The sequence below is a fragment of the Pongo pygmaeus genome, chromosome 13, assembly GCF_028885625.2.
Source record: "Pongo pygmaeus isolate AG05252 chromosome 13, NHGRI_mPonPyg2-v2.0_pri, whole genome shotgun sequence".
NCBI lineage: Eukaryota > Metazoa > Chordata > Mammalia > Primates > Hominidae > Pongo > Pongo pygmaeus.
This window is the reverse complement of record NC_072386.2, coordinates 102558529-102575865: the sequence shown is the minus strand read 5'-3', so window position 1 is coordinate 102575865 and position 17337 is coordinate 102558529. Positions and strand designations below refer to the sequence as shown.

The 17337-nt window shown below is 43.0% G+C and overlaps 1 protein-coding gene across 11 annotated transcripts in view; it reads left to right on the top strand.

Moving 5' to 3' along the window:
* Positions 1 to 17337, top strand: part of SUSD1 (sushi domain containing 1) — a 141064-nt gene that overhangs the window by 54765 nt on the left and 68962 nt on the right. For all 11 annotated transcript variants that reach the window (XM_063650289.1, XM_063650288.1, XM_054500515.2 and 8 more), the window contains 2 exons: positions 10297 to 10394; positions 11309 to 11495. In XM_063650289.1, coding sequence (XP_063506359.1) covers positions 10297 to 10394; positions 11309 to 11495 — 285 coding nt within the window. The remainder of the gene's footprint in view (positions 1 to 10296; positions 10395 to 11308; positions 11496 to 17337) is intronic.

Genomic DNA, 17337 nt, shown 5'->3' with positions numbered 1-17337 from the left:
GGTATTCCTTTATAGCAACATGAAACTGATGAATACACCATCTTAACTATTTTTAAGCGTGCAGTTCAGTAGTGTTTATGTATACTCATGTTGTTGCACAACCAATCTCCAGAACTTTTTCATCTTGCAAAACTGAAACTTTATACCCATTAAACAACAACTCCCCATTTGCCCCTCCCCACAGCCCCTGGAACCTCACCCTTCTACTTTCTGTCTCTTGTGAATTTGACTACTGTAGGTATCTCATATGGTACTTGTTCATTTGAGACTGGCTTATTTCACTAAGCATAATGTCTTTAAGACACATCCATGTTGTAACATGTGTCAACATTTCCATTCTTCATATAGTCCATTATATGAGTATCCCACATTTTGTTTATCCATTCATCTGTTGATGGACACTTGGGTATGTTCCATCTTTTGGCTATGGTGAATAATGCTGCTATGAAATGTGTGTACAAATCTCTCTTTGAGACCCTGTTTTCAATTCTTTTGGATACATATCCAGGAGTGGAATTGCTGGTGAAAAGGAGTTTTGAGGCCTGGTGCAGTGGCTCATGCCTGTAATCTCTGCACTTTGGGAGGCTGAGGCAGGTGGATCACTTGAGGTCAGGAGTTCAAGACCAGCCTGGCCAACATGGCGAAACCCCATGTCTACTAAAAATATAAAAATTAGCCAGGTGCAGTGACTCACACCTGTAATCCCAGAACTTTGAGAGGCCAAGGCAGGAGGAGGATTGCTTGAGCCCAGGTTTTCAAGACCAGCCTGGGTGACATAGTGAGACCCCATCTCTACAAAAAATTAAAAATTTGCCAGGTGTGGCAGTGCACACCTGTAGTCCCCACTACTCGGGTGGCTGATGCAGGAGAATTGCTTGAACCCAGGAGACAGTTGTAAGCCAAGATCACGTCCCTGCACTCCAGCCTGGGGAAGAGAGTGAGACTCTGTCTCAATAAAAAAAGGAGTTTTGAGACTTCACTTCATATTCTAGCAATGCCAAATATTAGCTGTGTGTCATTAGGCAAGGCATTCCGAGCCTCGGTTTCCTCATCTATAAAAGAGGGAAATAAAGTCTGTTTTTCTTACCTCAGAGAGTGCTGAAAAGGAATCGAATAAGATAATCTGTGGGGCGCATTTTAGAAAGCTGAAAGCACCGTGCACATGTTAGTCTTTTTCCTAAAGTTGTTAGCCTTATGTGAAGATCTTCTCATGAATCAGAAGCGTGCACTTCTACGTGATTCATTTCACACCTCTGCCTCCGAGGGACAAGGTGAGAAAAGGCAATGATTCTTACCATTTGTGATGGCTGTTCAGAAGGTATGACAAATGGTTGTCACATAGTCCCTGGGAATATATTTCTGGCTGTTGACTTGCTTGGCTCTGAAGACAGGTCTCTGAAGAGTGAAATCTCCAGGAGCTTTGATCTGGGTCTCTGGTTTGACTAGCAGCGGAATTGTGGTCTTGCCCACTAACATTTTGCATCGGAAAGTCTAGCCAGAGCAAACAAGACATGTAGGCCCCTGGGGATTATTTGTCTGTAGAGCAATGGTTCATAACAATGTTGGGGATGGGAATTTGAGGAAATCTGTCCATTCATTCAATAGATATCTATTTAGCATGCACTATATGTCAGGTACTTTGTCGGCATGACCCTCTTGGAATTTACAGTGCAACAGGGGAAACAGACCTTTTCCCCAAAGATATGCACATACACATACACATATAATGTTTTACAAGTAACAAGGTATTCCTGGACCTCTGAAATCCTTGAGTAAAGCATTCTTGGGATAGATGGAAAGCTCAGCTCTGCTGTTGAGGCCCTGTGTGTGCCATGCAATTCCTATATTTGGTTATCTCCATCGCGAATTCAAGAGGATGTAGGCCAGAGACTGCAATCAGAAAAACAAAGAAGGGTAGAGCTGGATAAGAACCCAGAGATATAATGCAGTCTTCTCTTAGAGAGGTCTCATTGACTTGCCCAGCCTGCACAGAGGAGCAAGGGCAAATGTGTAACTGACACCAAAGACTCTAGGGGGTCCAGTCTTAATAATTGGAGCTAATGCCATGCTGGACTAGACTGATGGTCACTCCAACCTATCATGGCATTTGCAAAAGCACCTCCAAGAGTTATTTGGAGGAAGTGAGGTAGCTGCCTCCTGGAATGCTGAATTCAATGTTTGGGGAAGTATTCCCGACACAGAGCAATTGCTGGAGTCACTTGGTAAGAGCTGGGTATAGCTTCTGAGCCTCAGCCATTTGCTTCATTGCTCAAGCTGCTCTGCCTCCACCATTCAGCAGTCAATGGGGGTATAAGAATTACTCACCGCATGAAAAACCAGTGGATCTGCATGGGGCATAGTAAGCTATTAATTAGCTGATGCTTGTAGAGCACTTTGAAGAACAAACATGTTATGTAACTGCTAATTATAATTACCATCCTCAGCCTGCTACCTTTCACAAAGTCTGTGGCTCCAGCTGCAGCTGTTTCCATGGGTTTATGCGAGCTTTGATTTCAGAAAAGAAAAGGCATTCTCCCTGAGAGCTGTGATCTTTCTGTGAGGAGGCCTTTATGCCCTCAATCAGGATTGGCAGCTAAATTCAATTTCCGCAGATAAAGGGGATGATTTACATGCTGATTAATTCATGGTGCAATGCAGATGATCTCTGGGTGGGTAGGTAGGAGAGGCTGCTGGTAATGTAGTGAGAGCTGCTGATTACCATGGCTCTTGCTCAGCTATCCCTCTTCTTTTTTCTTTTCCCTGTTTTTCACTTGTTACCTATTTCTTCACTCCCCTCATCCCAACTGTCTCTGTGTATTTTGTTGTTGTTGTTGTTGGAGATGGAATCTCACTCTGTTACCCAGGTTGAAGTGCAGTGATCACAGCTCACCACAGCCTCAAACTCCTGGGCTCAAGCGCTCCTTCTGCCTCAGCCTCCCAAGCAGCTGGGACTACGGACATGACCCACCACGCGTGGCTAAATTTTTAAAATTTTTTTTGTAGAGACGAGGGTCTCACTTTGTTGCCCAGGCTGGTCTCAAACTGCTAGCCTCAAGCCATCCTCCTGCCTCTGTGTATTTTATATTTTCCTTTCTTCGTGTTCACGTTTGGCTTCCCCTCTCATCTTTTTCTACTTTTCTGCTTCTCTCTGAATGCCTCCTACCTCTGTCCTGTTTTCACTGTTCATCTTCCTGTTTAGTTCCAAACTGGGTAGAATAATTTATCTTTACCTGGGTTGTTTTTAATGAAGCCACTAGTCTTTGGGATTAGTAGCACAAATCGTATGTGCTTTTAATGGGGTGTGAGCTCCATCAAGCTGGTGGGACTTATTTTTTCCCGCCCCCCTCCCCCGCTTCCCTGCAAGGCCAGTTTGGACTGGAAACTCCAGACAGCTGGGAATTAGGCAATCACTTTCGTGTCTGGAAAAACCCCAGGTGGAAGCTTGATGTTAATGAGTCGGTTTACCTCAAGATCAAAGAGACTGATTCATTCTTGATAAGACTTTCCCTGGCTTCAATTCTGCACAGGCCATTTGGCTTTTCATGTTTAGAATCTGAGTTAATGATTATAAGGCTGACGCTCACTCACTCCACGCTCTCGGAAGGGTAACATCTCTGCTGAAACAGAGGCTGTTTATCGCTAGGATCCTTTCTGTGCCTCTAAACTGCTCTGGGCACTGCTCTGATGCCTCCAGGACTCCTGTTGGCCTCTGTCCCTTCTGTTTGGCTGGTGACCCTCTTCTCCAGCCCACTGGGTGCTCACTTGCAGCCACACACATTTCAGATGGAACAGAAAGGTCAGCCGGGATAAATGGATACATTTACATAAATAGCCACATGGCCGGATGTATTGGAATATGTGAATGAGGTTTGGACCATCAAGCATTATAGCTACTGCTGGCTGAGCATGAATGTACACACCTGGGGCTCAGCTAGGGACCTTAATGCTCGATTTCATTTCATCCTCTTAAAACCCTTTTGAAGTAAGCTTTGTTATTTTCATTTCATAGATGAGTAATCTGAGACTCATAAAGATTAAGTGACTTTTACATTGTCACTCAATAATTAGCAAATGGTAGAGCCAGGATTTGAACTGAGGCCTGTAAGCCCAGAAAGACCACATTCTTTCTCCTATGTCAGTTGTCTTCCAAGCTTGAATTATTTGTATACCACTCTGACACAATGTTTGCCATAATAAGAGTATTATTTACTTAGAATGTTTCCTTAAACAACCTAACCTTAAATTTATAATTCAAATTTATTAAGGATAATATATGTGATCTCATGAGTTTGATGAAGTAGGTGTATTTTTCTGATATACACAAAAACCAATACATAGTGAACAGATAAAAATGTGTTCCTGGCTGGGCGTGGTGGCTCATGCCTGTAATCCCAGCACTTTGGGAGGCTGAGAGGGGTGGATCACCTGAGGTCAGGAGTTTGAGACCAGCCTGGCCAACATGGTGAAACCCCGTCTCTACTAAAGATACAAAAATTAGCTGGGTGTGGTGGCACGCGTCTGTAGTCCCAGATACTTGGGAGGCTGAGGCCGGAGGATCACTTGAACTCAGGAGGCGGAGGCTGCAGTGAGCTGAGAACACGCCACTGCACTCCATCCTGGGTGACAGTGCAAGACTCTGTCTCCAAAAAACAAAAAAAAAGTATTCGCGTGCCACCAAAAATCATCCCAAAGTGTGCAATATATTTTACACTAACGTACTCTAAGCCATGCTACTCCTACTTATTTTATGTGAATCTAAGACTTCAAAGAAAGAAAGGAAACACATGAAAACTTTTATAGCCAAACATACATTTATTCAAGTAGCCACTGTGGGAAGCCATATCCTGATTTCTGTGGTGCTGCCATTATCATCATGTGTTTGCCTTGGAATCCTATTTGATAATGGCCTTTGGAGGTAGTTTATGAGCCGTATTAGAAGATCAGTTACATTCCTTTTGAAATCAGATGCTATTTTGACTAGAAATGATGCTGAGCTTGCTTGACCATCTGTTTGGGTCACCTGGATTTATTCTCTATGACCTTTTGCTGTTTCCAAAAATAAAGAAAAAGGATATAAAATTGTAAACCAAGGGAGTACACTAGACCAGCCCCTGTCCTTGCACAGTGGGACTTCTGAAAGAGTAGTCTGGGCTCACTGTCTTGTTCCCTCCCCTCCTATGCTCTTCTCAGCCTACTGGGGGGAAACCAGGCATCGAACACCCCCACTTCACTGTAGCATCTCACCAAGGTCACTGATGACCACCTAACTGCCAACTTCAAGTTCCAGTTTCAGCTGTCATTCTTCTCAACCTTTCCACAACATTTAGCATTGTTGATCATTTATCCATCCATTCAACCAGTCAACCAAATAATACATAGTTTTTAATATCTATATTTAAGGCACTGTACTAGGGCCTGAGGATAGAGAGAGAAACATGGTCTTTGCCATTGTAAAGTTACGTTCAGGAGGGGTGGTCATTATATCACGACTTACATATTTAGTTACAAATGTGTTAAGTACCATATACAGAAATACTAGATGCTAACAAAATACCAAAATACATAACATTATGTATATCTATATCTATATATACATAAGATGTATATGTACCTGTGTGTACACACACACACACAGAGTAAAGCAAAACAAAGGCACTTACTTTATCACTCACTGAGACTTTCTTTCCCCAAATCCAATGAGAGTTCAGCTGGACACTGTGGGGGCCTCCTTCTTTTAAGCCAGAGAGGCCTCTGTGTTCTACAACTGGACAGGCCGAGGGCCTGCTCTTCCCACCTCTACCCAAAGTCAAACCACAGATCTGATCCTGATGCCGTGGGCACTCCATGAGGGGAGAAGAGCCCTGTGAAAGGAGAGAGGGAGATGGAGTTTGCACCCTCTGCCTTGACCTGCTCCAGGCCCTTCTTGGCTAGGGGATGAGGAGGCTGTGGGAGACTGGTGGGAAGGAAGGCTGATAATTTTCTTAAAAAATTTTTATTTTTATTTTTTAGGGACAGAGTCTTGTTGTATCACCCAGGCTGGAGTGCAGTGGCATGATCTCAGCTCACTGCAACCTCCGCCTCCCAAGTTCAAGCGATTCTTGTGCCTTGGCCTCCCGAGTAGCTGGGATTACAGGTGTGCACCACCACACCTGGCTAATTTCTCTATTTTTAGTAGAGACATGTTTTCACCATGTTGGCCAGGCTGGTCTCGAACTCCTGGCCTCAAGTAATCCGTCTGCCTCAGCCTCTCAAAGTGCTGAGATTGCAGGTGTCAGCCACTGTGCCTGGCCTTGGAAAGCTGAGAGACACTCTTTCAAGTCCTTCCTTTCCTTCCTAGACATCAGTCACTCTACCAGCCTCCTGCCTGTCTTCTGCATTGCCTTTCTCCTCTGGTTCCCCCCCCCCCGGGTTTCAGTGTTCCCCAGTGTTCTGCCATTGGGCCATTCACTGTCTCTGTCCTACCTGCATATCGCACCTGCACCCATACCTTCAACTACCATTCACAGATCCATGACTTTGAAGAGTACTTTTTCCTTACATAGTCAGCAGATAACATCGTCACAGCCCAGTGCCTGGCATGGCAGGATGCTTGGCATTTGATAGCCATTCAGTTAGTAGTGAGCAGGGAATGAAAGAGCCCTGGGACAGCTCCAAAGAGGACTTCCAGAAATGTTTTCAGTTATCAGCACTATTGGAATGAGGGCATAAATTAAAAAGGCAGCATTAATGTAGATGTTGAATATCTGATTCTTTTATAAAGGAGTCTTTCCAACTAATTTGTAGGCACCTGGAGGGAAAAGCAACCAAACTTTGTTAAACTGCTCCCTGGGATGAAATATCTGACACCCCTATAATTGGATCTGGGTCCCATCTGTGCAGAGAGCATGGCACAGGCTGGAGGCAGATGGCATCTTTGAGGTGCCATTTACAGTTGTCATAGTGAATGAGCAAGAAGGAAGGACAAGAAAGAAAACTCCTTTCTAATCTCTGCTTGGATGACAAAGGAACTGAGAGTAAGAAGGAAATTCGCTTTGCTGGCAACTCAGAGAGAAGACGAGGGCTGGGCTGGTGCCTTTTCTTTCTGGACCAGGTGGTGAGTTAGCATCAAAGGGATGTGTAAGTGAGCAGAGACGCCAAGAGCTCTGGGGCTTTGAAGGGCAGCAAAGAGGGTAGAGGCCTGAAATATCTGGGGCTTGTTCAGACTGATAAAAGACTGGTACCAACATCATCTTTATGCTACCCAAGGGGGCGAACTGGTAAGGTCATTGTGTCTCTTAGGGTACCCATGCTCATAATTGGAGTATTTCTTTTCTTCTTTTTTCTTTTTTCTTTTCTTTTCTTTTTTTTCTTTCTTTTTTTGCAATGGAGTCTCATTCTGTCACCCAGGCTGCAGTGCAGTGGCACAATCTTGGCTCACTGCAACCTCTGCCTCCCGGGTTCAAGCGATTCTCGTGCCTCAGTCTCCCAAGTAGCTGGAATTATAGGCATGTACCACCACGCTTGGCTAATTTTTTTGTACTTTTAGTAGAGATGCGGTTTCACCATGTTGCCCAGGCTGGTCTCAAACTCCTGACCTCAAGTGATATGCCCATCTCAGCCCCCCAAAGTGCTAGGATTACAGGCGTGAGCCACTGCGCCCTCTTGGCCCACAATTGGAGTATTTCTTTGATTTCAAATTGTGTGTGTTCTAGAGAGAAATACTGATATAGAGATCCAGGAATGCTGCAGACAGCCATAGGTGGCCTTTCTGGTATCTCGGCAGGAGTTTGCCTATTTTCCCCTCTCTGCCTCCATTGATTTTCACTTGCTAACAGATGACCTGGGCTTACCCAAGACCAGGTCATGTGGGACACAGCATCTAGGCATTGCTGCTGAAGGGATGATTTAGTAAAGATATAAACTCTTCTTTGGGCAGAGAGATCAGTAGATCTGCATCAATCCAAAGCTAGCATTTGTTCTGAGTACAGAAGAAGAGGATTGGCCCTACAGGTACCTAAGGTGCAGGCTTCCTTTTGCACTTGGAGACTGCGAAGAGATTTACTAGAAGGGAGAAACAGGAGCTGAGTTGTGGAGAGTCATTTTCTGAGATGGAGAATTTGCTTTCTCACTCTTCTTAGATGGGAGCCTTTCATTGGGTTTATATTTATTATGCAGTAGAGAATCAAATCCCAGGCACCAGGAGTGGGAACCAAGGGCAGTAAAACAGGGAAAGAAGGAGAGTCAGCGTACGATGCCTGATTGTACTGGTCTCCACAGAGGGCGGGCATTACCCCATCTGTGTGACAGTGTCCTTAGATGCTGAAGAAACTAAGTCTTTGTTGGACAGCCCTTCAGAGGAAAGAAAGGAGGAAGGATTTCTCTACCAGCTCCTGTCCCCATGGCATTTTAACTCTCCTGCACTTCCAGATGGCATGTGCTGGGGTGTGGATGCTGCAGCAGGGAAGCTCCAGAATAGGAGGCAAGACCTGGTCATGTTGTCAAAACCCATCTAGGGATGGGACAAGGAGCAGGGGAAGCTGAGAGAGGCTGAGGAGTTCTTAAGAGGTGCCTGCTTCAATGGGAAAGCTTGAACTGGGGCTGTGGAATATCCCTTTTTGGTGACATGAGGATAACTTTCTCCAGGAATAATTGTATGACAGCTTCTGTCTGCAGGAATTTTGTTTCTTTTTCTTTTTGTTTTTGAGATGGAGTCTCACTCTGTCACCCAGGCTGGAGTACAGTGGCAGGACCTTGGCTCACTGCAAGCTCTGCCTCCCGGGTTCAAGTGATTCTCCTGCCTCAGCCTCCCAAGTAGCTGGGACTACAGGAACCTACCACCATGCCCAGCTAATTTTTGTATTTTTAGTAGAGACAGTGTTTCACAATGTTGGCCAGGCTATTCTCTAACTCCTGACCTCAGGTGACCAACCTGCCTTGGCCTTCCAAAGTGCTGGGATTACAGGCATGAGCCATTGCGCCAGGCCTGTTTGTTTTTGATAATATTGTAAATGAAATTGTTTTCTTAATTTCATCTTTGGACTGCTCATTGCTAGTGTATAGAAATACAACAGATTTTTGTACATTGACTTTGTATCCTGCAACCTCGCTGACCTCCTTTCTCAGCTCTAATACTTGTTTTGGTGTGGATTCCTTAGAGTTTTATATATAGAAGTATATAAGATCATATCATTTGCAAGTAGAGATAGATTTACTTGTTTGTAGGAAGTTTATTTTATTTTATTTTATTACTTTTGGGATGGAGTTTTGCTCCGTCACCCAGGCTGGAGTACAGTGGTGCAATCTCAGCTCACTGCAACCTCTGCCTCCCAGGTTCAAGCGATTCTCCTGCCTCAGCCTCCCAAGTAGTTGAGATTACAGGCATGTGCCACCGTGCCCCGCTAAGTTTTGTATTTTTAGTAGAGATGGGGTTTCACTGTGTTGGCCAGGCTGGTCTCAAACTTCTGAGCTCAGGTAATCCGCCAACCTTGGCCTCCCAAAGTGCTGAGATTACAGGTGTGAGCCACTGCACCTGGCTGGGAATTTGATTTCAAAGAAATAAAAAGCTAGATCCCCTTTCATTCTTCCTGTCTGAACAGCCACTTGCGGGTTGACTGGGACTGTTGAAAACTATGTTACTTCAGGGAACCAAGGCCTTCATATGGTTTTCCACATTGCCGAATTCATTACCTGGAATATATGCAGAATATTTAAAAGAAGCAGAACAACCCAGAGGAATCAGTGGCCTCCTGATAGACCAGGATTAAATAGCTTCAGTTACAGGAGTCCCAGAAGTACCTAGGAACCTTGTGGAGAATTTCTTTAGTTTGCCCCAACCTGTTTCTGAGGCGTGGTCCTGTGTGGTGAGACATGTCATTTTCCCCCTGGGGACAGCAGTGACTTGAAGGAGTTTCCCATCATTCTGCTGGGAAGAGAAAGGTGGAAGCAGGTCTTACCTGTGCAGTTCCAGGGAAGGTCTCACTGAGGACCCAGCTCTGGGCCTCATTCCATTCTACCAGAGTGGAATGCCAGTGGCATCCAGTGGCCTGTCAGGTGAATCACAGGTTAGAATTCTGACCTATACCCAAGCTGGAATCTTTCCTCTCCCTCTAAGTCAGGTAATGGGCCACACTCATTCATGATGAAGAGAAGTGGGGTGATTGGCTTGGGAGAGCTTGCATTGCCTGACTCAGTGTCTGCCTCTGAGGATGAATGGTGACCAGCAGAGATACCAGCTGTGCAGAGAGACTGATCTCCTTTAGAATTTTCCTAAAGCCCATTGATGCATTTTTGTGAGTTGACTGCCTTTTTCTCTTTTAGAAATTCTGACAAAGATTAATGATGTATCAGTGTTTAATGATACCTGTGTGAGATGGCAAATAAACTCAGGAAGAATAAACCCCAAGATCTCATATGTGGTAAGTAAAGTGATCTACTTTTTCGTGCTAGGACAGACACGTCACCCATGGGAATATGAGTCAGAGGGACTTGCTTCCGTGAGAGCTTCTCAATCTAATTGCTTTTTTTTTTTTTTTTTTGAGACAGTCTCACTCTGTTGCCCAGGCTGGAGTGCAGTGGTGGGATCTCAGCTCACTGCAACCTCGGCCTCCCGGGTTCAAGCGATTCTCCTGCCTCAGCCTCCTGAGTAGCTGGGATTACAGGTGTGCACCACCATGCTTGGCTAATTTTTTGTATTTTCAGTAGAGATGGGGTTTCACCACGTTGGCCAGGCTGGTCTCGAACTTCTGATCTCAGGTGATCCACCTACCTCGGCCACCCAGAGTGCTGGGATTATAGGCATGAGCCACTGCGCCTGGCCTCAATCTAATTGCTTTCTGATCCCATTGTCATTTAAAAAGAGTGGACAGAATTTTTGAAGATATCTGGATGATTTCGTTATTTTGCATTTTGTGTTTAACATATTTGTCATTCAGCAGGGTGCATGTGTGGGGGATGCGTTTATATTTGGCATCCTCACGATTGCTTGTTTCCAAGCACTTGTATTTCACTCCCCCAGAGCAAGCCCGGGAGCGTCTGCTGACTTGGTGACAGAGTGCCGCCAATGGTCCTCAGGTTGCAATTGTCTCCATTTGATCATTTGTATGCAGGAGAGCACTTCCTAGGGACATTGCTCATTTATGTCTCCTCTAGGGGTTTAATATTCACTGGGCTGATCAGACTTTATCAGCAAACCAGGTTTACCTTACGAATGCTCCGTGGCTGAGCAGTACAGTATAAAATGGAATAGTAGGAGAATGGGCTCCAGCGCCACAAATCCTGGATTGTTTTGACTGGAGTCAGAGTGAGTTCTCTTTGTCTTTTCCTCTCAAAGATATCCATAAAAGGACAACGGTTGGACCCTATGGAATCAGTTCATGAGGAGACAGTCAACTTCACCACAGACAGCAGGACCCCAGAAGTGTGCCTAGCCCTGTACCCAGGCACCAACTACACTGTGAACATCTCCACAGCACCTCCCAGGCGCTCGGTGCCAGCTGTCGTCGGTTTCCAGACAGCTGGTAGGTGGAGGTGAAGTCTCATTTCCTCCTAGAAAATGCTAAGCACAGAATGTGGGGAAGTATGCTGCAGAATCAGCTGGGCCAGAGAGCTCCTATTTGCTGTCTGAGATTTATACTCAGATGTAGTTGCTCCAGCCACAGAACTAGAGCAGGTTGAGAGATCCGTATCCTCTTGGTACCAGGCTGAATGGGCTCTCGGGTATTTTTTCTCAGCTGAGCCCTCTGGGAGAGGTGGAAAGTAATAAAAAGGCATTTAAAAGGAAAACATTAGGTGATGATCAGTCCACTCTCAAATATTCAAGGCAACAGAGGGTAGCCATGTGGCTTATCTTTGGTAGTAAACTCAAAAGTCATTTCTGGCCAGGTGTGGTGGCTCACGCCTATAATCTCAGCACTTTGGGAGGCTGAAGTAGGCAGATCACTTGAGGTCAGGAGTTCCAGACCAGCTTGGCCAACGTGGCAAAACCCTATCTCTACTGAAAATAGAAAAACTTAGCTGGGTGTGGTGGCACACACCTGTAGTCCCAGCAACTCGGGAGGCTGAGGCACAAGAATCACTTGGACCCAGGGGGCAGAAGTTGCAGTGAGTGAGCCAAGATTGCGCCACTGCACTCCTGCCTGGGCAACAGGGCAAGACTCTGTCTCAAAAAAAAAAAAAAAAAAAAAAAGTCATTTCTTGCTCTTGTGTGTGAAAGAGGAGGTGCCAGGGAGGCTGACCCAGCAGCTTTAAAGAGATCAAGTTGAGAGTGGGGAAGTGGAAGCAGGGGCACCCCTAGGGTGTAGGAGGGTAGGTGTTAGCTGAAAAAAGGAGTGGAAGGAAGGAGCTTTAAGAAGTAGAAATAAACCTCATTTTACATAATTGTCACGTGGGTTTTTAACAACATTGTGACAATTACAGTAAGTTAAAAAAAAAAGCTCTAGTTATGGGTATGAGGACTAATTAAATACCCTGTAGACAGGTGGGGCACAGTGGCTCATGCCTGTAATCCCTGCACTTTGGGAGGCTGAGGAGGATTGCTTGAGGCCAGGAGTTTGAGGTCAACCTGAGCAACACAGTGAGACCCCATCTCTACAAAAAAAAAAAAAAAAGAAAATTTAGCTTGGTGTGATGGTGCATGCCTATAGTCCCAGTTACTCGGGTGGCTGAGGCAAGAGGATCACTTAAACCCAGGAGTTCGAGGCTGCAGTGAGCTATGATCATGCCACTGCACTCCAACCTGGGTGACAGGGCAAGACCCTGTCTCAGAAAACAAACAAAAAACCCTGTAGACAAACCTTGACAAGTAATTGATGTCATTTATTTATTTTTTGAGATGGAGTCTTGCCCTGTCGCCCAGGCTGGAGTGCAGTGGTGTGATCTCAGCTCACTGCAATCTTTGCTTCCTAGGTTCAAGCAATTCTCCTGCCTCAGCCTTCTGAGTAGCTGGGATTACAGGCATCCACTACCGTGCCTGGCTATTTTTTTGTATTTTTAGTAGAGACTGAGTTTCACCTTATTGGCCAGGCTGGTCTTAAACTCCTGACCTCAAGTGATCTGCCCACCTCAGCCTCCCAAAGTGCTGGGAATATAGGTGTGAACCACCACAGCTGGCCGATGTCATTTATTATTTTGAAGGAGTTGAGAAAGTTCTTAATTAGCTGTTTGCTATCCCACTTAAACTGTACCTTAACCCGAGTAGCTGGGAAGTGACACAGATTCAGCAGAAATAGTTGAAAAAGTCTGCCTATCTTAACAATATAAAACCAGCTATGAGATTATACAAATTAGGTCTCTTGACATTTGTATATAAATAAAACAAAATTAATTCTTTGCAAGTAAATAATATGCAGGCAAAGATATTATAAAATTAATATGGTAACTAATCAGAGAAGCCTTACAAAATTATTAGTAAACTACTATAGGGAAATGTCTTTAAAAGATCATCACTCACCTGTCACTGTTCAGTGAGGATGACAGGTTGCTGTTTGGCGTCAGCTGTTTTTACTAATATCCAATTACCTGTTCAAGTTCCTTTCCCTTGGGAAAAACATGGTCTTTGGAGTCAGGCAGATCCGGTTTTGCATCTTAACTCTGTATTGAAGAGTTGGCTGATCATGGCTGAGTTATTTAATGTCTCTGGACTAAAGGGAATTGGATTATATTTGCAAGTTAATCTAGAGAGTATTAGGATTTATGTTGAGCCATCCTAACTGGGAGCAAGGTATGTTTCCACATTTACTCAGTGTCTACTCAGGTCTTCTGTTTATTTATGCACTATTATAAAGACTTGTCATTCTTTTCCTCTAGATCCTGGACATTCTGTTGTCTGATTTCATTATCGGAGTTATGCTATTTTCCTTAAAATGAATTGGGAAGTTTTCCATTGTTTTTCCCTCTGGAATACTTTATATCACGTTTGAATTATTCCCTTCTTTTAAAGTTGAACATTTTCTCAAAAGATCGTTGAAGTTTCACCCCTTTCAGGGGATGATTCTTTGACAACTTTGTCAATTTCTTCCATGATTTTGGGTCTGTTTATGTTTCTGACATTTTCTTGGGTCAATTTTTATATTTTTCTAAAAAATGTATATTTGGTTGATATACTACATGTATTGGCAGAATGTCATATGGAATATTTGCTTACATCTCCTCTGGGGTTATAGGTTATATAATCCCAGGTTATTCTGACTTCTAAGTTTGGTTCTTTCTCTTTTTAGAGGTTGATTGGTTTGTGTTGTGTGTTTTATTACTATTTTTTTTCCCCAAGGAATGAACTCTTGGGTTTTAAAATTGTTTTTCTTTTTCTAACTCACTAATTTCTCCTCTTGTTTTTATTTTTCCTTCTCCACGTTTCTCTCTGTTTTTCTTTTTTTTTTTTGAGACACCCAGCTCTGTCACCCAGGTTGCTGTACAGTAGTGCAATCACAGCTCACTGCAACCTTGACCTCCTGGGCTCAAGTGATCCTCCCACCTCAGCTTCCCAAGTAGCTGGGACTGCAGGTGTGCACCACTATGCCTGGCAATTTTTTTTATTTTTTGTAGAGACAGGGTTTTGCCACGTTACCCAGGTTGGTCTTGAACTTCTGGGCTCAACTGATACGCCTGCCTCTGCCTCCCCAAGTACTGGGATTATAGGTGTGAGTCACGGTGCACAGCCCATATTTCTGTTAAATTGGTTATATTGTTCTGTTTCTAAATTCTTGAGTTGAATGCATAATAAAATTCAACTTATTTTCATTCTTTTCTGTTTGATAATAGAAGTCTTTAATGTTTCTCCCTTGCAGATTTGAGCTTTGGCAGAATTCTTTAGGCATTGATACATGTTTCAAGGCATGATATAATTGCTATTCTGATTTTCTGTTTGACGGAATAATTATTTATGAGTGTTTTAATATGTGTTCTCTTTACCCTTACTTTCAAAGCATTATATAATTACTATTATGATTTCCCCTTTGAATAATTAATTACAAACATTGCACACAGTGGTAGATTTTTTCTTTGTAACATTCATACTGTGTTGTTGTTTTCTAGTTTTATTACATTTTGGTATGTTTGGAGGATTTATTGACATTTTCTTGGGCCTTACCATTTGGCCAAGTTTGGTAATTTCAGTAGGTGCTAGATAATAAGGTAGAGTGTTTGCCTGTAAGGGGAATAAGATCTGTTATTAAGTCAACTTTATTAATAAGGTTATTCAGGACTTCTGGTTTTTGTTTATTTTTAACATGGATTGCCATTTTCTGTTCCTCTTAGAAATTCTTATTGGTTTGTTTCACACATTTTGATATGATTTTTATGTTCATGACTGATATCTTTATTATAGATTCTTTCGCTAGTAACAAATGGCTTATTTTAACCTGTTTAATACCTTTGCCTTGAATTATATGTTGAAAGTAATATTGTTTTCTTAATTTATTTGTGCTTGCATTTGCATGATATGACTTTGTCTACTTTTTTTCCTTCTTGAAAGATATCTGAATAATATTACTATAAATGTACTCTAGGAGACAGCATGTATTGAGAGCCTTTCTGGAAAACTTTTATTTTTGATTAGATAAGTTATCCAACTTACATCATTGTTATTTGTGATATGATATTCCTTTCATCTGTCTATTTATTTATTTACTTATTTATGAGACAGAATCTCGCTGTGTCACCCAGGCTGGAGTGCAGTGGCGTGATCTTGGCTCACCGCAACCTTGGCCTCCTGGTTTTAAGCGAGTCTTGTGCTTTAGCCTCCTGAGTAGCTGGGACTACAGGTGTGAGCCACCACTTCTGGCCTCTTTTTTTCTTTTTTTTTTCTTTCTTTTCTTTCTTTCTTTCTTTTTTTTTTTTTTTTTTTTTTTTTTTTTTTGAGATATGGTCTAGCTCTGTTGCCCAGGCTGGAGTTCAGTGGTGCAACCATGGCTCACTGCAGCCTTGACCTTCCAGGCTCAAGCAGTCCTCCCACCTCAGCTCCCAAGTAGCTGGGACCACAGGTGTGCAGATCACTTAATTTTTTCATTTTGTAAAGACAAGGTCTCACTATATTACCCAGGCTGGTCTTGAACTCCTGGCCTCAAGGGATCCTCCCGCCTCAGCCTCTCAAAGTGCTTGGATTACAGGTGTGAGCCACTGTGCCTGGCCTGTTTTTTCCCTTTTTAATGCTACTTTGCTGTATCTTTTGTTTTCTTTTTCTTACACAGATTTTCTTTTCCAATGAGTCAGATAGTATAGATTTTGTTTTCTTTTCTACAAGTGATCACATTTAAAAAAGACAAATTCTATTTGAGTGTGTATTTCTTTTTTCACCAGTATTGACTGAAATATTTTCACTTTTCCCTGAATGAGATAAGTTAGCATTCCTTTTATTTTTAAAACTTCCTTTTATTTCTTCCCCTCTCTCTTCTCTTAGGTTATTGGTTTAGTATAGCATTATCTTACCAGTTTCTTATTTTTAACATGTATTATCTCTCCAAAGAGCTCATTCTTATATCGATTTATAGAAACCTTGATAGCGATGATTTAACCTTGGGTACATGTTTTAATAGTTTCAGTGCTTACTGACAGTCTTTTCAAACCACGTTCTCTATTATTTCTCTATCTCTATTTCTCTCTCTGTATGGTGATTTGCCTGCTCCTCAGGGAGGGAATGGGATACTTTCTGAGTCCATGATGATCTGAGAATGTCTTTTGTTGCCTTCACGTGTGAATGAGAGCTCAATTGAAGATAAAATTCTTGGGTCATAAACTTTTGTTCTTGGAATTCTAGAAGTATTTCATATTGATGTTGGGAACTGGAAGCTTTGAAAGAAGGTTAGAAGAAAGTGTGACTTTCTTTAAAAAAAAAAAAAATCCTGGCCAGGTGTGGTGGCTCATGCCTGTAATCCCTGCACTTTGGGAGGCTTAGGTGGGCGGATCACCTGTGGCCAGGGTCAACATGGCGAAACCCTGTCTCTACTAAAAATACAAAAATTAGCTGGAGGTGGTGGTGTGTGCCTGTAGTTTCAGCTACTTGAGAGTCTTAGGCACGAGAATTGCTTGAACACGGGAGGCAGAGGTTGCAGTGAGCCAAGATTGCACCACTGCACTCCAGCCTGGGCAACAGAGCGAGATTGTCTCAAATAAATAAATAAAATATAAAAAATTCTATGTAAGCAATTTGATCTTCAGCTTGTGTATCATGAAGGCTTCTTTAGCCATGAAATTTAAGACATTAATCATTTATTAATGTACCCAGCAAATGTTTATTGACCACCTATTATGTGTCTGATGTTTTTAGGCATTGGGAATTTGATAGTGACACAGAAGTCTCTTCATGAAACCTCCATCTGGGTAGTGGGCAGATAGAAATGTTCATATTTTGCACTAAGTTTTCCTAGT